This window comes from Artemia franciscana, chromosome 17, assembly GCF_032884065.1.
Source record: "Artemia franciscana chromosome 17, ASM3288406v1, whole genome shotgun sequence".
NCBI lineage: Eukaryota > Metazoa > Arthropoda > Branchiopoda > Anostraca > Artemiidae > Artemia > Artemia franciscana.
The window spans coordinates 7,561,830-7,587,367 of record NC_088879.1 but is presented as its reverse complement, the minus strand read 5'-3'; the positions used below and the strand labels follow the sequence as shown (position 1 = coordinate 7,587,367).

Sequence of the window (25,538 nt, the reverse complement as noted above, 5' to 3'; positions counted from 1 at the left end):
TAAATAAACAACAAAATAAGGTAAAATTCTAGTTAATTGACTTCTTGCTATCTCAGAAAGGGTTTAGGTTAGGAAAATGAAACTTTCAGGGATGGGTTTACAGGCTAAAATATGTCCTTGGAAGGTATTTTAAAGTACCCATCTCCACTCCTTCTCCCTCTAGAGGGCCCTGAAATTTGCCTACATGACAGGTCTATACCTATTAAAATTTTGACAAAACAACATTTTACCTTAATTTTCAGTTACTAGTTGCTTTTTATCTGCCTTTAGTTCTGAAAATGCAATTCCTGTTATTTGAGTAGAATTTTGAGCCATATCAATGTTTTTTTTCAAAGTTTAGGAAATGTATTTGCATATCTTGAAAACCTTATAAAATGGAATTGAGCAAAGTTATGAAGCTGAAAACAATTGTGCCATACTTCAATTAAGTAGAAGATATATTTTGCAAGGTTTCACTTTTATAACACATATTTTTAAAGGTCATCAAAGGTCAAGGCCCTCTAGAGGGAGAAGGATTGGAGGTAGTTGCTTCAAAATACTTTCCCAGGACATACTTTAGTCTGTAGATTCATCCCTGAAAGTTTCATTTCCCTAACCTAAACCCTTTCTGAGATAGCAAGAAGTAAATTAACTAGGATTTTACCAAAAATAAGAATACACTAACAAGAAAACTTCATATTAACCTATAATTAGCCTAAAACACAAAAAATCAAACATTTAGCAATTGTCACAGCAGATCAAATATGGATATATGCATTCAGGAAGACTGCTTAGAGGTTTTAATTGAGTGTTATCTTAAAGCTTGGGCAGCTGAGTTAAAATATTGCATTATTCATACTCATTCTCAAGGTATGTATTCCTGGTAGAAAGAGGGAGTTGGAGTAGAAACTTCAAATATTTGAAAAAAGCTGATCTATAAAGAGGGAGTTGGAGGAGAAACTTCAAATATTTGAAAAAAGCTGATCTATAAAGAGGGAGTTGGAGGAGAAACTTCAAACATTTGAAAAAAGCTGATCTAATTGTAAGTTTCACTGTATTAACCAATTCACATTGGCAAAGCATAATGAAGAACTGGTAAAAAACTGCTGAATAAATACATGACACAACTTTTCTATTTAAACTGAATTTGAGTGAAGTCACTTTAGCACAACTTATCCTTAAACCCATTGTGATGCTATCAATTAACATTGTTTATCTGTTCTTCATATTAGATTCATATGTTACACCAAGGTACTTCAGAGATAGACTTGAATATACAACATGGTCATCTACAACTACAACAATGCTACTGTATAATCTGTAAATACAGGACAGCTCATAAATGAGAAACTCAAAATAGGTGATGATAAACTTCTATCCAACAATGTAGTGAGAATTGAACTATATTAATATTAATACAACAAAAGCTACTGTATATGGATTAACTCCTTGGTCTAAAAGTGCTAGGAAAAGTTTAGAATACACAACAGAATCAAAAGCAGAAGAGATATCAACACTACATAAAAACAACAGCAGATTTCAAGCATGAGCTTTTGCCATAATTTTATTCATTAGCCTGTGCACCAATTCAGAAGTACCAATTCAGAAAGTAATATGCATTCTAAAACGTTACTTAAAGTTTCCAACACTGTAGTGGGGTGATAACTAGCACACAAATTAGGGTTTTTCCCTTTTTTTCAAAATGTTTGTAACAACACTGCTACAAAATAATTTAGGGACAGCTCCTGAATCAATACACATCTAGAGGAGCACAGTGATGTGCTCCTCTAGTTAGGAGCACACTCCTCTACTCACTCATGTGAGTAGTGACAACACATTATGAAGGTGTTTGCTTACAATTCCATCAATACCTCTACTCACTCATTACTCACTCTACCAATTCCATCAATCCTCTACTCACTCATGTGAGTAGTGACAACACATTATGAAGGTGTTTGCTTACAATTCTATCAATACCTGGCACTTTACCAGCCTTCTGCTTTTGGTTAATATGCTGCACTTCATTTTGCTTCACAACAAAATAATTCCTTTTTGACATTAAAAACTTGCACAAGCTTTAAGCTGTCAACTGCTTGATTGTAAACTTTTTTAGATTTTCAGAATGAGGTGAAAACAGGACCACAGCAAGGTTGGTTGCACCTGCACCAAACTTTATACTAAAACTGATTGGAATTTTACATCATTCACATTAGGATCTTTATTCCAACCCAGCTTGCATGTTCCAACACAAATCTGTGCTTGAGGACTGGCTGCAGACTGTGCCACTTTCATGGCATGGACTATCTCACAACAATACAAATCCAAAGCTAGGGTATCAGATGAACCATGTTTCAGTAAATGATACAGGACTTCGATTTTCTGTAGAACTTCATCACATTTAGCTTGATACAGATCTCAATTAATTTTTTTCCATTCAGCTTTAGTGAAAAACTTGCTGGTTGTTGACTTTGCTACTTTCACAAATTTAACTTCGAATTGCAAATCAAGGTGGTCACTATTCTTATCCATCTTTTTTCTGTAGGTGATTAACTTTGTTTCTTGTTTTTCTTTTGCTATTTTTCTTTTGTATTTACTCTACTTGACCTCTGTTTAGTAAAGTGGGTGATAAATGAATTATCATTATTATCATTATTGTTTCTCAGAAGGCACTGTGTTCATATTGGTGGGGAGGTAAACATTTACCATAACAAATCTGTTAGCACCTGGAATCTCAATAGCAATATAGTATTTGCAGGACTCAACTTTTTGAAAACCCAAAGCTTTACTAGCAATAATAGCAGTTTCTCCTGAGGGCCAACCCCAAGAATAAAAACTTGTTGCTTCATGAATTAACAGATCTTTGTCAGTATTGATCTGAAGCAAACAGTAATGTTCTGATGTTAGAAGGTGCTCTTGGAGGCACACAACATCATATTTGTTCCACATTTCAGTGGTATAATACAATTTTCTAGCATTATGCCTGTAAGTGTTACAACAGAAGACCATGATACTGTTCATGAAGAGGATATTACTCTCTTTTGAGGCACAAAATTCTTTTGTGCATCTTTGACTGCTGGAAAGTTCATACCATAGCTTGGGTGCATGTTTCTGCCATCAGGGCATAGGGTGCATTTCACAATTGAATTAAGGCATGGTGATTCTCAGGTAGTGACATGGGCACCAGCACATTTGGGGCATTTAGGTTGACTAGTACAGTATTTGGCAATGTGGTTGAAGGACTGACAGTTGAAACATTATCACAGTGGGGAAACATAAGGAATGATATTGAAATGAGTGTAGTCTACAAAAATTCCATTTTTTAAGGCATGGTCATGAGACACAGAATCCTTAAAAGACAGCTTAACAGTAGTAGACATGCCATAATTATGGGAATCAATGATGTGTGGGTTATCAACAATAACATCATCCATTGAAGTACCAGTAGGAACAAATTTTGCAACTGCTAGGAATTTTTGAACTTGGTAAACAGCTTTCGCATCTGGAACCTTGTTAATAGATTCACTTAAACATTTCATTGATTTGTCCAAGTCAACATAGGCTATGAGACGATTTTACAGACATGACCAAAGGCTCTGTTATGTTTGATAAAATCTTTCTGCTTACTACAGGATTCAAGGCATTCAGTTGGTGAGTTTCTTTTGAAAACTGGAATCTCAGGCTTAGTGTGCACTAAGCCTGAGTATGCACTGCACTCACAAGGGTGCAGGGATGAAAACTTGAAAGTCACCCCTTTACCCATATCTGAAAATTAGACAATTAGTCCCTCCATTTACAACAAAACAGAAGAGCTCACATTCAGAATTTGATAATCTGATTGTATATTTTCCTGAATCACCCTGGGGTGAGTCAGCCCAGGTGATACAGGCAGGTGACTCTGGTAGAGATGCTTTCCACTGCTCAATTAAATTCTTGATCTTATCAGTGCAGTCATTGACCCTCACAGTCATTATTGTAAAGACATCATGAGGGATCCTAGGTACTTCACCAATTTTTCAAATAGTGAAACGTGTCTTAAAGTTGGGAATATTTGAGGCCACTTTCAATAGTTCATAAACATCAGACATGAATACTTCAAAAGTTGTTTGAGTTTGCCTGTCTTTGACCTACTGTGCACAAGGTCACAAACTAAATCATTATGCAATGTATGACCAGAATGGATTAAATCTTTACCAAAAAACTTTGTATCTGTGCTGAATATAGTGTCATTGGTAATATCATTTTGTCTTAAGCAGGTTTCCACAAGGTTCAATATGGGTGAATAGTGATAATCATATCTGCTCATTATCAGTCTTTTCAATGCTCGTGGCAATATGGCAATATGATAAAGTCCAGGAACAAGGGAAGTGTAGGGAGCCACTCACCTATTCCCTGCAATTTAAGGATAACTAAATACTGGCATGTATGTATGGTCCTTGTGGTGGGTCCCTCCCCTTCTCTGCTTGTCGCCTGAGACACCTCCAGAGTACTACCAATGCACCTTAATTGCTCTCTAATTTCTGATGCGCCCCAAGAATTTGGAATATGGATGGCGTTGTAGAATTATAATTCTGGATAGTGTTAGTGAATAAATAAGTAGAAACACCACCGCAATTCTTTGAGGGGGAGAGTAAAAAATAACACGCCACCAAAAAAAATTTGTTAGATAAACTGAAGATAATACAGCACGTTATGTGAGTGAGCAAAAATATCCAGTGGTAATATAGTCCAAAAATAACAATGTGTTATTTCATTTATTGCAAAACTTTTATAATCACTGATACATGCCACTGTAATATATTCGAAAGTTAATCCAGCTTAAAATCATATAGATTTTCATAGTTCATTTGCCTAACACGAACTTTAAAAAATAGATTTATATCAAGCAGTAAGTTTGAAATCCATGGTTTAAGCCTTTTTTAAACCAAAAGACCAGAAATTTTTCAATTATTTTCAAGAGTTCAAAAGGACTTAAATTTGAATTTACAAGGGAAGCTATTATTATATTCACAAATAGCATAAAAAAGGCATTGAGTGGTATATTTTCTTTATTCATAAGTCAATAATATGAACAGTGAAATATTTACCCTCCTTTCTAGATATATACTCAGCATCTAGCCTTTGTTTGGAAACATCAATGGATTCAGCAGTAACTGTTTCATAGCTTGTTGGAACTGTTGACAATATAGCCTATGGTGAAAAGAATTGAGTGCAGATTCTAGATATTGTTGACTGCTTGAAAAATTTTAGGTTATGATCTCTAGTACTTGAGTTGGTACCAACAGTAGAGAATAATGCTGGGAGAGTATTAGCCCTCAATAACTTGTAGGCTAAAATGGTATCCCCTTTATTTTTCCTGTAAAGAAGAGTAGGGAGATTCAGCTTTGGTAGTCGTGCAGGGTAGGAATGCTCATGCATGCCAGATATCACTTTAATCACATGTCACTGCACATCTTCAAGAACTTTTGTATCTTTTTATGAGGAGGCAAGAGAAATTCCAACTCTTAGCTTAGGATGCACAAGTCCTTTATATAGAAAACTGATGACTTAATAATCAGATTTGATTATTTAATAATAACCATATTGTTGTAAAGCTTAGATTTTTAGCTATTAATTGATATTTACAATTATTCTCAATTCCTATTTGGCAACATGATGTTAGTGTTTTTTGTTTTATGTGATTTTGTTCAATTGGACACTGATTTTTTACTACTTAGTGAAGTAGAAGGTAAACACACCACTGAATATGTCTTTTTATGCCTTTCAAAAATACATTAATCACCACCTTGTTCCTTATTTGAGTAAAGTTGCCAAAAATCCTGAAGTACTTACTTAGTTCATTCCAAAAAGTATATTGTTCTAATGCCCCCTCCCCCCATCATTCCTGATTGATAAATAAATAGTCTGCTTTCAAACTATAGGCCTATTTGTCAATACCATAACACTTTTCTTACATGCTATTTTATGGGAAGTGCTAATCAATCAGTAGGAGAGAAAGAGTATCAGTAAAGTATCAGTATTATAAATCAATCAGTAGGAGAAAAAAGATATTACTTTAAGAGTCCATGTAAGTGCCCAAAATGAAATTTAAAAGGAAAGTTAATAGTATGTCCACTTTTACATAGCTAATAAAGGAAAAAACACAAAATTTATTATAGTTCCTGCATATTATAAAGCAAGAATTTTGTTATTATAGACCTAATGTGTTCTTCAGAAACTTTGTATACAGCCTAGAGCTGTATACAAATCTGGCATATATCTGGTTCCAATAGGGGAAGGGGGCATTCTGGTATTGACCATTATATATCAACGGACTGTTGACTTGAATATAATGAGTCTACTTTTTTCTTATTGTTTTATTTTCTTCACAACAAGAATCCTGATTCATAATTTTAAAATTTTTCCTGTGAGAAGGTAATGCTGTTATGACAAGTGAAAGGGACACCATTGAACCAACTGGTTGGCTGGAGGACATTTTCTATGTCCTCAAGGTTTTCTATCCATCCTATCAATTTTTTTATGCCTATTTTTAAAATTTTTGAATATATTTGGGATGCAAATATTTTTCATGAGCTCTTTTTTTGGATTTATGTTTTACAATACAGATAGGAGCTTGGGTGACCCTGGCTCCCAAGATTTTTTGGGCACCTTCACTTTTCATTTTTCTGGCATCTTCATTTCATTTTTGTTCATTCATTTTTTCTGGCATCTTCATTCTATTCATTCATTTCATTTATTCTTGCACCTTCATTCACCCATTTTCTGGCACCATTCATTCATATTTTTTTTGGCACCTTCATTCACCCATTTTCTGGCACCATTCATTCATATTTTTTTCTGGCACCTTCATTTCATTTCATTTTTTTTTATATAAAATTGTCAAATTGGTCAATTATCTGTACCCTTGTCACATTGCCCCCCCCCCCACCCTAAGATTTTGCTCCACAGATTCCTATCTGACAGAGTCCAGATCACTGTATATGATGAAAGAGGTGACCACATCTACTCCACACCAGTTCACGTTAAGAGTGGTGTCCCCCAAGGGACCAAACTAGGTCCAACTCTATTTAATCCCTACATAAATGGCGCTCCTGTGGTGATTAAGATTGGGTTTGAACTACATGCAGATGATTCCAAACTCTTTGGTCCAGCAGCCTCAACAGAAAATTCCTCTTCTCTGCAAGAAGATCTCAATAACCTTTGTATGACAGTAAACTTAAATTTCATAGTCACTGTTGTAACTAAGTAGCTAAGGCAAACAAGGTCCTTGGTTTGATCAAGCGTTCAGTGACAAGTTGCCAACCAAAAGTAATCAAGAAGCTATACACCGCCCTTATTCATCCCCATCTTGAGTTTGCCATGTCTGTTGCCAACCCACGCTTTAAGTGTGACATGGAGATACTTGAGAAGATACAGCATCAAGCGACAAAGCTCCCTTTTTCCAAGAACAAATCTCCTACAAGCAACGACTAAAAAAGCTTGACCTTCCTACCCTAACATACCCTAGAAATAGAGGAGATATCATCCTAGCATTTAAGATGATGACCAGTGATACTATTGAGCCCATTTTCAATCACAGTGAATACACCAAAACACAAGGAAGCCCCAAAAAACTGCTTCAAAAATTTTGCAGAAAGCATAAGAAGTTCAACTTCTTAACCAATTGCGCTGTTCCACTGTGGAACTCACTCAGCGAATCTACAGTGTCTGCTGGGTCATTTGACAGCTTCTAGATTGGTGTTGACCAAGGGTGGACCATGGAAAACACAGTGGGATGAACCAGTATCATCCATCAGGGTATAATAGCCCTTAAATGCACCAGGCAAGCAATACATCTAGTAAAACCCAATGATCAAACCGAATTGCCCTGTATATATGTAAATAGATATGATCATGAAATAATACATGAATATTGATTCTATGTTACAAGGTGACATCTACAGCTTCTTCAACCTTAGTTGCTAGAAGATGCAATTTAAGATAATCTAGGTAATTAATATGGCAATATCACTTTAAGCTGCTTAAGATGGTAATACCCTGTAATTTCATAGTGGTGACAGACATTTCAGGGGAATTGGGCAGGAGAAAGAAGGGGGAATCGTAGGAAATTAATATTTAAAACCATTGACTTTAAATGGTAGACTGTCATATCATTAGTAACAGCTTTGTCTGATATTGATTCCAAGATGTCCGTTGGGCTACTTTTTAAATTTTTTGAACATGCATCTGACAGTTCAATCATCAACAAATTTTCATGAAAATCAACACCAAGGTTGTTTATCAACAAGGTTGTTTATCAAGGTTGTTTTACAAGATGTAAAATTGGGCCTAAGAGAATTCCTTGGGGTACTCCATTATATATTTGGAGGGGAACAGAATATACATTCTGGTACTTGACGACTTGTATTCTATTATAAAGGGAAGATGCAGTTGTTATTGTTAAATATGGGTTAACTGGAAAGTTATTGGATAGTTTTTCTACCAATTTATTGTGGTTAATTAAATATAAAGCTTTTTTGCAAGTTCACTGCAATAACATTGAGCCAGGTATTGGGTTTTTCAAGTATGTTACATATTGTGTCTACAAGGTGGACAAGATAGTGGGTGATAGATGTAGAGTGTAAGTTTCTTCAAGTGTAGAGTGTATGTACTTTCAACCACTCAGCTAAATGGTTTTCATATAACTTAGACAAAAACTAGAGTAAGAATAATGGGCTGGACACCAGCAAATATTGCTTTCTTTTTTTTACCTTTCTTTTTACAGGAGTAAGAAAGCCTAATTTCCAACAGTTTGGGAACTTACCAATGGAGGTGATTTCATTAAAAATTAAGGACAAAGGTTCTGAAAGATACTCAGCAAAGGCTTTAATTAGTACAATCGGGATGTTTTTTGTTGCACTTTTTAACGTTGATAAGGGGATAAAAAAATACCTCACAGTTTGGTCCCAGAATGAAACTTACCATTTACTTTATTAGGTATATAAATCTTGTGTTTAAATTTTTGAATTCCAAAGCAAAAAAAGGTGCTAATAATTGTATTGTACCAGAAATAGCAGCTGATTTAGTCACGGAAGTTTGCAGAACATGAGAACATTCAAGAACAAAACTTGACTTCTAAAATATGGATTTCTGGAGGGGTGCCACTGTAGCCAAAACTAACTACTCCATAAATGGATAAAATTAAAATACTTTTTATTTCATAAATCGATTTTGCTGTTCTTTGTTTATTGGCAATTATTACAATAATAAACTTGCAAATACAGTGTCCCTGTAGTCTCTTCTTGTTTGGTATCGTAACGTTTGTCCTACTAAGTTTCATCCCGATCTCTCCTTAAGATCCGATTACCCATTCATAAGTTAAAAATACCTAATTTTTTCTTCTTTTTTTTCTGAATTAACTGTCCTTCCAATTGAGTAAGCAACTATTTCTCATTTAATCTTGTCCGGTCCCTGATACGCCTATCAACTTTCAGCGATCGCTGAATTCAACAATTAATTAATTCATTATTAAATTCATACTAGGTAAAGAACCACATGATGTGATATATGCTCATGTTTCATAGTTGTGCAAAAGCAAAAATGAAAATGGACATATTTTGCGCGTTTCTGGAACATGCAACAACTGCTGTATGTCGTGAACACAACACAACTGCTGTGTTGTTGCACGCAACAACACGCAACAACCGCAACAACTTCAAAACAACTGCTGCTGCTTGATGTGATAGTCTACGTCTGAGAGAAAGATAAGGGAGGGGGGATATTTCTGTATATTTTATATGAGGAGGAAGAGGATGATTTATTGTCACAAAGATTTAGTTTCTCTACATTGTCCTCTTGACTAATCTGACAAATAGAGGCAGTTTTTCCTATCTCACTATGTTCATGATTGAAAATTTAAGCAATTTTCAAATAAACTAGAGGGAAAAAGTTTCTACACTTGTATAGCCTTAATACAGTTTATTGCAATTTTTTTTAAAGTTGTTTTATTTTTCTTGTAGGTCAGCTCTGCAGTATCAGAATTTTCAGCTGAAAAATGTAGAGAACTTGGATTTAACAAGGCAAATTTATTTTGTTCGTCGTGTGAAAAACTTAACCATTTCAATCTTACTGAATTAGAGTGAGTATGTTTTTCTTCAAAGAGGTTTAAATAGTTGTATTTTATTTTTTAAGGCGAATAAGGCTCTACTACCCCCCTGCACCAAATTAAAAGCTTGTCTATTCCTTCTTCTTCGTTTTTTCTTTAGCTATAACATAAACGTATTCGTAGTTGATCATCATTCCAAGTTTTTTTTTTTTTTTTTTTTTTTTTTTTTTTTTTTTTTTTTTTTTTTTTTTTTTTTTTTTTTTTTTTTTTTTTTTTTTTTTTTTTTTTTTTTTTTTTTTTTTTTTTTTTTTTAAATGAAGAGTTTTTAATACAGGGCAATTCCCATATAACAGGTTCATTCCAGTTCAATTTAATAAAATTAATAAGTTTAAAATACATTGTTTTGTCTTGTTGAGACCCATAAACATAAGTAATTCTTTACCAATAGGGGAGCTTTTGGTTGTTTTGAACACTGACATTATAAAATCCAGTTTTGCACAAAAGATTTTGGTATAAATAAGGACCAAGTATTGGCGAGTGGCCGACTTTGCGCAAAAGTTTCAATAGTTTTCTACCATACTTATCAAAGATATTCCCTTTGAACCACTTTTTAAGGTATTCTTTTTATTTCCACTAACATGCGCCAGGCTTTGTAGCTGTGTTATTTATGTGAGTATATACTTGAGTGTGAAAAAGTATTTAGCCCTGGAACGTACGCATGGGGGCTATGGGCCCGGCCCCCCCCCCCCCCCGAAATTTTGTGAAATGTTTAGTTTCCCCATGATTTCTCGGGATTTTTGGCAAAAGTAGGACATTTATTAAAAATCTAGATATATGTGTGAAGCCTTTTTTGTGGGATTTTTCAGCATGCAATTATCCGGTCAAGTCACTGCCCAATTATTAACCCATTTTCTGTCTGACTTTTTACCCTCTTTGAAATAATTGGCAATTGTAATGTTTTTTTTTTTTTTTTTTGTAAAGAGAGTTAGCTTTCCACAGCAAAATAGAATTATCCTTGATATTTGGGCGTTTATCCCCCCCCCCCTTTCAGGATAAAGTACAGCTTTTAATGGATCAATTTTGGAAACTATCATTTTTCATTAAAATCTACGTTTTTGCAATAGAAGAACTACCCCCCACAGCACCCATATTGCACTGTTAACCCTAAAATTTCCCTTTCAGTGGGATATAATAGATTAATCACTGGTTCTAAATCACTATGAACATAACCTGAGCCTAAAACGTACTTTTGAGGCTTCAGTCTTCTTCCCCCCATCCGCTACAATACTACAGATTAAAGTTAATCTGTATTTTCCGATATACGTGCCTTTTGCATTACTAAATAAACAAAAATGTGCTACTTTATATCTGCTGTTTCGAAGGCTTAGCCCCCCCCCCCCCCCCGAAAAAACCCTGCGTACATGCCTGACTTAGCCTTACCATGTTGGTAGCTACAGTTAGTCACAAATTGGACTCACCTTAACTATTTTTCTTGTAGAAGCCAGTTTTTAGAAATGGTCTGTATGGGGTTAACTTCGACACCATAATTGGGTTGGTTTGGACAAATTTTTTAAAGTATCTGAAACAACCTTGTTTTGTGAAATTAACCCCGGAAGGGGTGAGACAATCGCAAAGAAAGATACAAAGGCCATTTATAGTATCCAGTACATTACATTTGTGTTTAGCACAACAATGTAAGCTACAGTCGAAGCAAATTCAGTTCCACCAATACAAGTCCAGTCCATCATGAGTCAACCCCAAAATTTCCATCATCCCTACAGTCCTATGACTATTTACCTTAGTTCTGCCCCAAGATGAATAGATGGATGGATGAAAGACAATCTATCAACAAGTGAAAATGACATCATTCATATACATTCCTGAAAAAGGCTTATGTCAGCTGTGCCTCTCACTCAGACTATTTGTCTTGGCTTTTTCTCCAATTAGTCATGGATTGATGACAACTTGATTTTAATTCAAAAATCAATGTTACTTTACAACATTTTGTAAAGCCTCCAGATCATTGAAAGAAACCAAAAATTTACTGTTAGTCACTTTAGAGAGATATAAACAGTGCAATCATTTCCTATCCCAACCATGAGACAAAGCCGGACCGAGGTGCAGATGTGTAAACCAGAAGAAACATAAGCAACATTAGATTTTTTCATGGGTAAGCACGCGTGTGGCATCGGTATTTACTCCCAGGAGGACATGAAAAGAAATAGAGGAATCGAGCATCTAGGGGATAAGGAAGAATATATTATGTTGAAGAGATGAAAAAGGAAAGTAATTGGTATGACTGTAATAATGTAAAGGGTAAAGAAAACATTGGTTTGAGAATAGACAGAAAAACAAAAATGAATTTATAAGGATAATCAAGATCAAAATAAGTTTTACTTGAACAATGCCATAACGTGAGGATGTTTGATTTGGAAATTTGGTGCTTTGTATTACTATTTCAGTTCTATAGTTTTATAAAGTTTTTTCTCAAACGGAAATCATATGGTTGGCCTGAATGGAGGCTCGCAGCCAAAATTTAGTCACTTCATTTTTTCACAATGTTTATTAATATTGGTTTGATTTTTATTGTCAAAGAGGTGATGCTGATGGAGGACTCCCAAAACACAAAAACTCAAATTTGGAGGCATTAACTGAAAGGCCTACTGTGGATAGTGTGGCTGAAAGCCGGTAAAAGTTGGTAATTAGACTATGTTTTGTCCGGCTAAGAAGCAGAACATCATCAGCATATGTAACGTGACTAACGCCTAAATTATCATTGTAAAAAATTGACGGTTGAAGACGTTGGAGACACGAAGCTAAAACACATTTAAATATGCTCGGGGATAACACGGCACCTTGCCTAACGCCTTTTTTAACAGGAATATACTCCCCTACAGTACCATTCCACTTCACCCTAACTGAAGAATTAGCATACCAATACTTAAGCACGGAAACAATAGAAAGGTTAACACCTGAGGCTGCTAGAGAAAACAAAGCATTTGAATAAATTACATTGTCAAAAGCACTGGATATGTCAACAGTCAAACAATACAGGGGACTTTTTTGAGCAGCAGCTTGTTTCATTAGCTGACCCACAATATGGTGAGCTTGAACGCAGCCCATACCTTTTCTAAAACCAAGCTGGAAGGGTGTAAAACTGCACTTGGAGTTAATGGCCGGTAGCAGTACATATTCAAATAGCTTACTAACAAAACAAGACAAAGTGATAGGACGGTAATTAGAGCAAGCACTGGGGTCCTTACCCCTCTTAACTATGGGAGATATACAACCGGACAAAAAACTATCTGGCACAACGGACTGTGCCAAACACATCTGAAACAATAACTGCAAATGCTTCAGCAGTTCAGGACAATCATAAGCAAAAAACTTGAAGCAAAGACCATCACTATTGAGAGACTCAGACTTATTCACTTGCTTAAGAGCTCGGAGTATAACACCAGATTCCACCGACAACACTTGACATTGGTTGATACGAATTGGGAGGATTGAGTTGACAAGCTTTGCAAAATGATTTTGGAGATTAATATTAAATGAAAGCAAAATATTTTTATAATTAGAAACGAAGTCACATAGCCGAAGAGACGAATTAATTGGAGGTGAACACTCTACACTGTTTATAACAAGATCCCAGGATTTCTTGTCACAAGGACCATCCCAGGCATTCAGTCTCGCTCTACGCAGGGAATATTCGTACTCTCGTTTGGTTTTCTGTTTTATTTGATGTACTGAACCAGAAGGAGGACGATCACAGGCTATCCACATACGGAGCCAGAACTTAGCTTTTTGTTTAGCCATCTTCACTTTAGGATCAACTTTCCAAAAGGGATTGCGAGTACCCGTTCACATGCACTCGGAGGGAACAGCTTTTTTAGCGGCAGACTTTAGACAGAACACTATTTGCTGATAATACGAGTTGACATCTATCCGAGTTGAAGTTGTAGATACAGATGTTTGCAATAAGTGTAAAGGCACTTTAATAGATGATAATAACTGGGACAATGTCAATACATAAAGTGGAATATTGGTATTTTCCCAATTTAACTTTGAGAACAACTTGGGAACCACTCAGTGAAGTTGCGCCAATTGTACAACTTTCCCCGGAGGTCATGAGGATCTTTCATAGCATTATGAACAAAACTTTATTCTTTTTCGCACCTTGTGAGAAACCAAGAGGATTCCAATCTTTAAAACTTGTGATTGTTGTAAGTCCTTGAAATGCCAAATAATGGTGCTAGTTCTACAGGCAGATAAGACAAAGATATTCAAAAGTATAAAGGGGTATTATAAAATTCTGTTAGCTACCACTCAAAGCCTAAGAAATGACAATTTTCTTAGAAAGCAACATAATTATGCCAAGACAGCTAAAACGAGAACTGAATGTAAAAAATAAACAAACAAAAAATACTCAACCCCTCCCTTTTTCCAAAAAAGACAATCCTAGAAATGCGCATCGCTGAAGTCATTTGTTTTGGCATCTGCAAAAGTCTATTGCTATGTCGTATTGAAGCTTAATAATTAAGATACAGCAAATTATGCAAACAAGGCCATCGGTGGATCTAATGGGGGGCCATATCCCCCTTCCTCTGGCTTCAAACATGCCCTGGACAGAAAATGGTGATTAGCAACTGACAATAAACTTAGTAAATAGATTGATTAAATAATTTTAAATAATCTTACGCAATTCTGAAACATTCCAAGTTGCATACCAAACTTTCATGCAACCCGAAACTGGGAATATAATGAAAAGAATTGTGAAGGTTAACTTAATGAGTAATAAAAAATTCTTCCTAATGAGAAGTTTTACATAATTTGCAGGTTCGTGGTAGAATATTTACAACAATAATAACAACAAGCATTACTCTATTATTTCATATAATACATAATACAATTATTTTAGTGTCCTTCAATTTTCTGAAAACTCACTAAGAATTTTACGACCAACAGTTCTTAACACATGCTTGGTATTTTCTTGGATTGGGTTATTCCACCAGTTATTAGAAGAAAAACAAAGGTCCTACGTCAAGTTGCGAAGGATATTCTTATGGCTCAAAACCAGCTATTAGAAGAAAAACAAAGGTCCTACATCAAGTTGCGAAGGATATTCATATGGCTCAAAACCAGTTATTAGAAGAAGAAAAAAGGTCCTACATCAAGTTGCGAAGAAAACTTGGCTCAAAACCAGTTATTAGAAGAAAAACAAAGGTCCTACATCAAGTTGCGAAGGATATTCCTATGGCTCAAAACCAGTTATTAGAAGAAAAACAAAGGTCCTACATCAAGTTGCGAAGGATATTCTTATGGCTCAAAACCAGTTATTAGAAGAAAAACAAAGGTCCTACATCAAGTTGCGAAGGATATTCTTATGGCTCAAAAAAAGAGTATAAAAGAGGAAAAAATCAAGGGAATATTTTTCCTTACCAAGAAGATAAAGTTTTGAAGCTCCATGGCGTAATATTACTATCTAATGTCACAGATTATTGGGAAACCTATCAGATAATCTGTGCTAAAACTATTAGGTTCCAGTTCAAAAAATTGTAGGGAGGTAAATAAACTAACAACAAGTCATTTCACCTCTTTGACTTCTTCTTCAGAAAACTAGCCACTGGAAGAACTATTCTCCTCCAGTCAGCAAACAATGAATACATGCAATTATATACAATAATACACTGCTATTGATTGTGGGAGGTGTGGGTACCTAAGCTACCTGTCCCCAGCAGTTTAAGGCCACTAGGCCGGCCGTTACCGATACGCCTCTTCCTACTCACTCCCGCTCTCTTCTGCACAATCAAAAAATATACATAAATCACATCCTTTTGAAATTGAATTCTTCAAGCTTTAATCGCTACTAAACAATGTTTCTATTCTTTAAGATATCAATAGATGCCTTAAATATCTTACGATTAATATCCCCGGACAAGTTATAATCCTGGATAGCTTTATAAGTATGCCAAGGAGCAGAAACGCTTTAGAGCAATAGTCTCCTCACTCTGAGCCTGGCAATCAAATAATACATGCTAGATTGTTTCATCTGCTGAAAAGCAGACCCGGCATAAAGGGGAAAGATGTAGCTCCCAATTAAATAACAAGCTATTTAGAAGTAGGGCACCTGATTTCAGCCGGTAATATAGCACTGTATTTAATCTTGTATGAAGTGGGGATAAAATTAATCAGGTTGCCCTTTGGTGGCAAATTTCAAACAGTCCTGCCACTTTGTGGATCCCTCTCCTGCTATTTATGAAATTCCGGCTATTTCCCTGTTTCAGTGTTGATTGTCCTGTGGTGGTGCAGTGGGTTTGGCCTTAGCTAGGTAATACGGGATCCAGAGATCGAATCATGCTGCAGCAATGCACTGCAGCGTCGACGCAGGGACCTTAGTAGTCAAGAAGCGTCGTTAATCTGATTACTTACTTACTTCAGTGTTGATTAAAAGTTAGGTTAGGTTTGCAATTTTGTAGATCTAAAATAAGTTTGAATATTTCATTTTCAGGGCGCCATGTAAAGAGTGTTGCCAAGGAGATACAGACCTAGTAGAAACTAAGAAATATCCAAAAGCTGTTCTTGAAGTATGTGGATGAAAACTGGGACACTTCCCGCAAGTTCAAGGTAAAAATTTACTAATTAAAATTAGCTGTAAATTTCTAGAGTTTAATTAAATAAATGTTAAATTAAATAAATTAATATTATAATAAAAAGTATTTAATTAAACAAATGAACTTTTAGGTCTCTGGAAAAAATGCATTTAATAATTTGATGGGCTACAAATTTCAAAAATGTTTACTTGAACTGATCCTGAGGAATTATTCTTCTAAAAAGATGAAAATTTTACTGGTCAGATAGTTGGTTAATCTATATGTATGATTTTAGAGGGCTAAGACTCCTGGACCCACTAAAGGGCTAAGTCATCTAATAATCCCGAGTAAAAAAAAATCGTTGCATGGTTCAGATTTCAACAAGGCGAAGGAACCATCACTCTGTACTCAAGTGTATGTATTAAGTCTTTGTTTTCAAAGGGGCTAATTTCATAATAAGTCACCCTTCCCCTAATCTAAGGAAAATTGCTTCGAAAGTCGCTGCTGATGAGGGAATTAAACCCAAGATTCCCTGGTGACTTACTGTGACCATCAACCTTGAACCAACAGGCTTACCTGGAGATCTCATCAAAGTTATCTTGCCCTTCGGGCAATGCCTAGCCCCTGGAGTCCTTTGTAAATTGTTTTACATATGTAAATTTTACTCTAATTGTTACTCTAATACCATATCAGGCACAAAGGATGGATAGTCAAATGGCTCCTTATTCTGAACTAAATAAAGAAAATAAGTTTTTTGAACTGAAAGTAAGGAGCGATATTAAAATTTAAAACGAACAGAAATTACTCCGTATATGAAAGGGGATGTTCCCTCCTAAACGACCCGCTGTTTACACTAAAGTTTGACCCTTTCTCACAACTCTACTTTATAAAACAATAAAAGATACTTCATACTAGGGTTTATACCCAAATGCCATACGGGGTATAAATAATGGATAGTCAAATGGCTGCTTTATTTGTGTTTAATTGGGTGTTTTGCAAAAAAAAAAATGCATTTAGAAAAAAAAATACTGAGGAGGTCGTCCAATAACCAAGGATTTGTTGTTTCAATTTTTTTTTTCTGATGCCATTCTCTGGGTAGGTTATATTCTGTAGTTACTTGATCGGTTTCTAAACGTATTTTTATAAATCGCATACAGTTTCTGGGACTTCTGTCGCATTTTCGCATTTCAGTGTTTCGCATTTTGACTGTATTCTGTGACTATATAAATACGGATTAAGGGATTTCTAAATGGATTATTAGATAACTAATTCTGATGAAATGCGAAACATGAATACACGATATAAGTACAAAACGTTAAAGATGTATAAAGTCGCTATTGATTAGCATAGAAACTTGTCATGGGTTTCTTTTATATATTTAAAATAGAGTTTTTCGTGATTCTTCCGAAAGTTCGAAATTCGTATTTTGTGGTTATTGGTCGTGCTAGCAAACGTGAAATTTCGCAGTCTCCGAAATGGAATTTTGAGTATTAGCCCCCCCCCCCCCCCCCGAGTCAGATGTGCTATTTTGCTAATTGTAGTTGCTTTTCCGCAAAAATTTCTAAGCTTCAAATTTTGACAATTGTTATTGCTTTTTATTTTTCTTTTTTCATTCTTGACAATTGTTATTGCTTTTTATTTTTCTTTTTTCATTTTTGGCAATTGTTATTGCTTTTTATTTTTCTTTTTTCATTTTTGGCAATGGTTATTGCTTTTTATTTTTTTCATTTTTGACAGTTGTTATTGCTTTTTATTTTTATTTTTTCATTTTTGGCAATTGTTATTGCTTTTTATTTTTCTTTTTTCATTTTTGGCAATTGTTATTGCTTTTTATTTTTCTTTTTTCATTTTTGGCAATTGTTATTGCTTTTTATTTTTCTTTGTTCATTTTTGGCAATTGTTATTGCTTTTTATTTTCTTTTTTCATTTTTGGCAATTGTTATTGCTTTTTATTTTTCTTTTTTCATTTTTGGCAATTGTTATTGCTTTTTATTTTTATTTTTTCCATTTTTGGCAATTGTTATTGCTTTTTATTTTTCTTTTTTCATTTTTGGCAATTGTTATTGCTTTTTATTTTTCGTTTTTCATTTTTGACAATTGTTATTGCTTTTTATTTTTATTTTTTCATTTTTGACAATTGTTATTGCTTTTTATTTTTCTCAGGGAATTGCCTAAAAAATGAAATCTAAACAAAACAGAGGGAATTGTTCCCCCGTGCTCTTCCCTGGTGTGGTTAACCATTTTTTTTCTTGCAGCGTTCGTGAAAAGTGAACGCGCTCGCGGGATCCCCAACTTCAGCGTGAAATATGTTCGTGGTGCTGATCCCATCATTAAGTTGTATGACGAAGAAAATCGTTTGCAAGAAACGTACGCCGTTGATAAATGGAACACAGATTCTGTTGATGAATTTTTAAACACCGTTCTTCTAATGGATGATAGTATTTCCAACGAACTCTAGATTTTTTTTTTCTTTTTTAGGGTAAATGATGACTTTCTGGACGATACTTTGTTCAATATTAAATCAGAATCATTTAGCAAGCCAGAGAAAAGTAATGAGAAGTTTGCAAACCCCTCAAGGTCATGGCCTCTAATATCCACTATAAATAACCCTTTAAAAACCAACCCTTTAAAAAATTAATCCTGTTTAGTTTAAAAATGCTTGGCAAATAGTTTGAATGTTGCACTGTCTATGGTGTGCAACTCGATATGGAATCGTAGATATTCATACTCAGTAATGTCATAGTGGTGAATCGGGAATCTTGAAAAGTATCGGTATTTTAAGCACATTTCCAGTTTCCCAGTAAAAACCTCGGGATGTTTATACAAAAAGATTTATTGTGTATTTTTCCAATATTTCCCTTAAAAAAAGAAAAAAAACTTAATAAGTAAAAACAAACTACGGAAAAACGGAGGTCGCCTTCAACTCGTTTCTGTTTTTGTTCGAAGTTGGATTCTACCACTCACCAATGCCATCGTAAAACTTATTTGAGCCACAGCGCAAAGTGGTTGTACCCGTATCTACAATGTTATTGTTTCCGAGATTTGATTATTTACCCTAATATATGATTATATTGTTTGTGTTCGGGTGTTAGCATTTCTAATTTTTTTCTAGGAATGATAGAATATTGAATGATCTTGTTTTTGTCATGACTAGGACTATTTTATTTTGGACGTCTCGTGTCATATTTGAAAGTTTTGGAGGGCCACGGGGAAAGTTTGAGGAAAGGAGTAAGGGATTTTGAAGTAGATATCGGTACTGCCAGGTTAGGGTTCGTAAAAACTGAATTTGGACCCTTATATTTAAAAAAAAACCGGTCCAATTACGCGAAAACGTTAGGTGAAAATTAGCTAAGCTTAAAACGAAATTGGTAAAATGTGCTGAAATGGGCTAATTAGGCTATGGATTTTTGTCGTTTGGGCTAGTATGATTCAAAAGAGTCATATAGGTAGATAGTGGAGATAATTTAAAATGACATACGGGTTTTAAAATTACTTTTAGACAAAAATAATATTCATTTCCAAGAGGCTATTACAATGTCAGAGAGCTGAATATGCTTCATACGTAAAAAAATACGACTTAATTTGGTGCAATAATCAAATTTATTAAAAGAAAAAAATTATGTGTCAATACGCATCAAATGTTCAATAAGAAAAGAAATATCAATATAACCACTCTTAGCGGCCCCGGATAAAAACATAGATTTGAGATCGTATAATATTGGTTGGTTTGTCATGTAGTGTTTCCAGGACCGCGTTTCGGGAACTATAGACTTTTAACCCGGTTAACCACGCCCAGATTAAATATGGTATTTAGCTATTCTGTTAGCTAGGGATCTATGTTAAAGAGTCCCTGTGCACGACCCTGCGTTAATAATTTTTTTTCATCTTTCTGGCTAATTTCTAAAAAAAAATTGTTAGATCCTTTTTCGTTTTGGCACGATGACATATTGACAAATAGGATCCTAAATTCATTTTCCTAGCTTCAAGGACTACAAGCTTGCATTAATATTACCCCCCCCCCTAGTATAGCGGCATTTAGTACCCCGTGGTTGTGTACTATTCAACTAGCTAAGGAACTGCAGTTTATATAGATACAAGTTGGTTGAATGGCTAAATGAATTTCTATCTTTAAAGCTCTTCTGGGCCAGGATAGGGATGAGGTATAAAGCCAAGTGCAGCTAAAGTGTATTTAATTACTGTTTTGTTTCCACTACAGCCTTGCGCCAGCTATACATTGAAATGTGATTTTATAAATGATGGTGAATAATAAATTATTTTTTACCTGCGCGAATATGTTATGACAGCTTGAAGAAAGATTTAGATGAATTGTGTCTTCTATTTATTTAGGGTGACCCATCACCTTTTGGACGTTTATGGTTTTAGATCTGCTGTTTCATAGAATTTTCTTTTAGCTTAAAAGAATTGACAAAATTACGTAAATCAGGCGCTATTTTCGGACGAAGTCGAGAATATTGAAAGTCGGCGTAATGACAGTGGTCAAGTATGGCTCTGAAGCCGTATATATATATATATATATATATATATATATATATATATATATATATATATATATATATATATATTGTTATATATATTATTGTTAATTATATATATTGTTAATTATTGTATATTAATTAGTATATTGTATAATTATATATATTGTTAATTATATATATTGTTAATTATTGGTGAGATGGCACTTATGCAAATTTCATGTTCTTTCATCTTTTTGTTAATGTATTTATTGACCTATTGACCTATTGACCTTGGCATGTTTTTTGGACTTTGATTGTTGGATTTTGATTTGGATGTTGGTTTGTTTTGGATTTATTTTCAATAACTTTTTATGCAACAAAACACAAATATTAGCCTCGGAACTCGGAACGATTTTTTGAAAGTTAGTAAGTGTAAAAGTCGTTGTTTTCTTTGCCAAGATCATTTTGTCCCACGGACTTCTGTTAAAAGTACATTGTATAATAAAAATTTTGCATGCAAGTTACGTGGTAATGTTAATTGTAGAACAACCAATGTAATTTACCTATTAGAATGTAATAAATGCTGCCTACAATATGTGGGGGAAACAACTAATAATATATATAAAAGATTTTCTGGACATAAGACAACAGTTAATAATGAAAAAACTAATAACTATCTAGTTCAACATTGTAATAATGGTAAATGTTCCATATCAGACATAACTGTCACAATTTTAGAAAATTTAGAATTAGAAAATTTAAATAAAGAAGAGAAGAATAATAGACTACGTAAACAGGAGGATTTCTGGATCCATACTCTTGGTACAGCTTATCCTTTTGGGCTAAATGATCGTGTAGCAAAATATGGTGACATGTCTCATGTTGTTGTTAAATGTATTGATGGTTTTATGGACCATCCTTCTTTTACTTGTCCTACTAAACGTAAAAAACGATCGAGAGGACATAGGAAAAATAATAGAAAAAATGAATTAGATGTACATATGCTTTCTATAGATCTATGCCAGCTACTTGAATCTAGGGGTATGATTTCTGTAATAAAATGTCTAAATAATTTATCCAAGAGGAATTTAATCAAACTTTTCTGGATTGTTAAGAATAATACAGCTCTTGATTATAATTTTAAAGTAATATGTGATACAATTTGCATTCTAACTAAAACGAAATTTATTTCAAAAAAGAAAAAGTTCGATAAGATTAGTAATAAGGATAACAGATTATATTTACCTATTAATTTTACTTGTAAGCAGATTGAAGATATTAATTTACCAGAAATTTTAAATCAGCGGCATGTGAAACAGGCCCTTCCTAGTAATTTGAATTATAATGATAGTCCAGTTTTAACTTATAAATTTTCAAAAACTATTGGGCAAATTATTTTTAATTATAATTTAATACTAAAAAAACTAGATAGTGATATAAATTGGAAACCGGTTTGTAATTGTAAGCAACTTGGCCCATTTGTAAATCCTACTTACAAACATGTTATAACAGGGGACTTGTCAATAATAAAGCAAGATGATCTTCAAATTATAATGAATAAAGGGGCTAATTTCCGTCTTTCTCATCATCTGAAACCATCGAGTGTTCTTGATGGCTTGGAAAATGATTTTGATTTATTTATTGATAAGTGGTGTAAGAAAGAGAATAAAAATAAAGAGAGTTTTCAAAGTTGGAAGAATTTAATTATTAGTAGAATAAGAAATAAAATATATTCTAACTTAAAAAATAGTAACACTAAATCATTATTTTATAATGCGAAGATTAAACAAGCAATTGCTAATCTAAAGAATGAATTTGTAATTGTGCCAGTGGATAAAGCTAATAATAATTTTGCCATAATTTGTCAGAAGCTGTATTGTGATATCTTAAAAAGGGAGTTATGCACAACTAATGTTTACGAAAAGGTAAATATAGAGGATGAGAATTTAATTGAAAAGACTGAAGAAATACTTTTTAAAAAATTTAATATTAAAATAAATGACAATGATAAAAAGTTCCCTTTCCTATATTGGACTGTAAAATTTCATAAGAATCCCCCTAAACCACGGTTTATTGCTGGAGCAGCTAAATGTCCAACCCGCATCGCTGCTACTGACCTCTCTTTAATTTTAAAGGAAATTGTAAATAAACTTAAAACCTATTGTTCTGGTATTAAAAAATTTTCGAAATTTAATCCATATTGGAGTGTTAATAATTCACTGCAGGTGATAGATTCTTTAACAATGGTTTCAGCTAAAAGAATTGAGTCTTTCGATTTTGCGACAATGTATACTAATTTATCACTTAATGTAGTGTTTGATAATTTAAAAACTGTTATCAAGAAATCTTTCCTCTTATCTAGTAAAAGGTTCTTAAAAATAGACATTTATAATAAAAAAGCTATATGGACAAACTGCTTTACTACTACAGTTAACTTGAGATGTTACAGCTTGGATATGATTTTTGAGTTATTGGAATTTGTTTTATACAATACTTATATAAGATTTGGGGGTGATTTGTACAAGCAAATTATGGGAATTCCCATGGGGGGGAATGCCAGCCCATTTATAGCTGACTTGTTTTTAAGTCAACTAGAATATAAATATATGATGGATAAGAATAATCCAATTAATTTAAAACATGCTTTGTCAAATAATAAAAGATATTTAGATGATATTTTGGTCTTAAATTGTAAGGATTTCATTGATATTTCTAAAAATATATATCCATCAGAGCTTATTCTTGAGCCTAGTCATGGCGCTGGTCATGAAGATCATTTCTTAGATTTAAATATTAATATTTGTGATAATAATAAATTAAGTTTTAAAATGTATAATAAAACGGATGATTTTGATTTTGAAGTGATTAGTTTCCCATTCCCTGAAAGTAATATACACTCAAATATCACATATTCAGCGTTTTTCTCACAGTTACTTCGTTATGCAAGGATTTGTAGTAATTATATTGATTTTAAAAATAGATGTAAAATCTTAAGCCAAAAATTGATATCAAGAGGTTTTTCTGCAAATAAATTAACTTGGCAATTTAAAAAATTTAGTTTTCATTATAGCGAACTTTTAAATAAATATCAAAAGAATTATCTAGAAATACTTAAAGAAATTTTTAACTAATTTCGGAGGTTCGAGAAATGTCACAGCGCCATTTATTTTGAATTGTGTTTCTAATTGAGCGGATTTTCTTAAAAATTAGCCACATGGTAAAGATGAATTCTATAATTGTTTAGTTCATTCAGGTTTTTTGCAATGTGCTAATATTTGTGATTTGGTAAAATTTATAATATTTAGTTTACCTATTGTTGCTAAAGGGAGGGATATATTAAGAGGATAAGCTTGTTTTGGTTTTACTTGGTTGTTTTACATTTGCTGTTTTTTTTTTTCATAGACATGTATTTTGAGGGTGATACCTGACGTGGGGATGCCATGGATATTCTGTGGTAGCCACAACACTGTGCTGGGTAGAGAATTTAGAGTGGCGAAACCCTATATAGGCCAGTGTATTCTCCTGATGAGCCCTTATGTTGGGTGTCTGAATTATTTGTCTATATTATTTTTTCTATTGTTTGGTAAATGACGACTTATACTTATTGACGACATGACTGCCTGTCCATGGATTATTCTTTATGGTTGATTGTGTGTGGCTATGCTGTTTGACCTATGTGATTGTATGGATGAGTAGGGTTAAGGCCTCATTCAAGTGCTGGTCTATATTAATCACTAATTTAGGAAAACAGTCTTCCTTTTCTCCTTCTGTCTCTTTTTTTTTTTTTTTTTTTTTTTTTTGTGTTTGTGCTGTTGCATTGGTGATTTCTCTTTTCATGATATATATATATATATATATATATATATATATATATATATATATATATATATATATATATATATATATATATATATATATATATATATATATATATATATAAACTCGTTTGAGTGTGAACTCGTTTGAGTGTGAGGTGTGGTGTGATGTGGTTTTCTCACAAACTTCGAAAGTACAATAATATCTTGATAAATTTAAATTCAAACAGGTATACGAAGAAGGTAACGTCAAATTTTAAAAAACAGAGGATAAATTGGTTACAAAACATGAAAAACGTACTAATCAGATACTGATATTTTGTAGTTTTGTTACCTCTGTAACATCACGTCATGGTTTTCTGATTAGATATTGGGTAGCTACATCTCACCAACACTGTTAATTATATATTGTAGATATCTACATTTCTACCTCAAATTTTCATAAACGTAATTTTTGCGATCAAACTTGTGACTTTTGTAAGCGTGTTTTTATGGCACTTGATATTAACCAAGTGACATAGCAATCGCAAATTCTGTCAGTCCCGGTTTTGCTACTTAAGGCACTTCCAGGTACGCTAGGACGATGAAATTTGGCAAG

General features: G+C 33.7%; 1 protein-coding gene across 1 annotated transcript in view; it reads left to right on the top strand.

The window, feature by feature from the left end:
* The window catches only part of LOC136037813 (selenoprotein F-like), a 29,988-nt gene extending 9,053 nt beyond the window's left edge, over positions 1-20,935 (top strand). Inside the window, exons 3-5 of the mRNA XM_065720645.1 lie at positions 9,975-10,093; positions 16,569-16,684; positions 18,906-20,935. Of these exons, the coding sequence (XP_065576717.1) occupies positions 9,975-10,093; positions 16,569-16,656 (207 nt within the window). The 3' untranslated portion in view covers positions 16,657-16,684; positions 18,906-20,935. The remainder of the gene's footprint in view (positions 1-9,974; positions 10,094-16,568; positions 16,685-18,905) is intronic.
* The last annotated feature ends 4,603 nt before the right edge of the window (positions 20,936-25,538 follow it).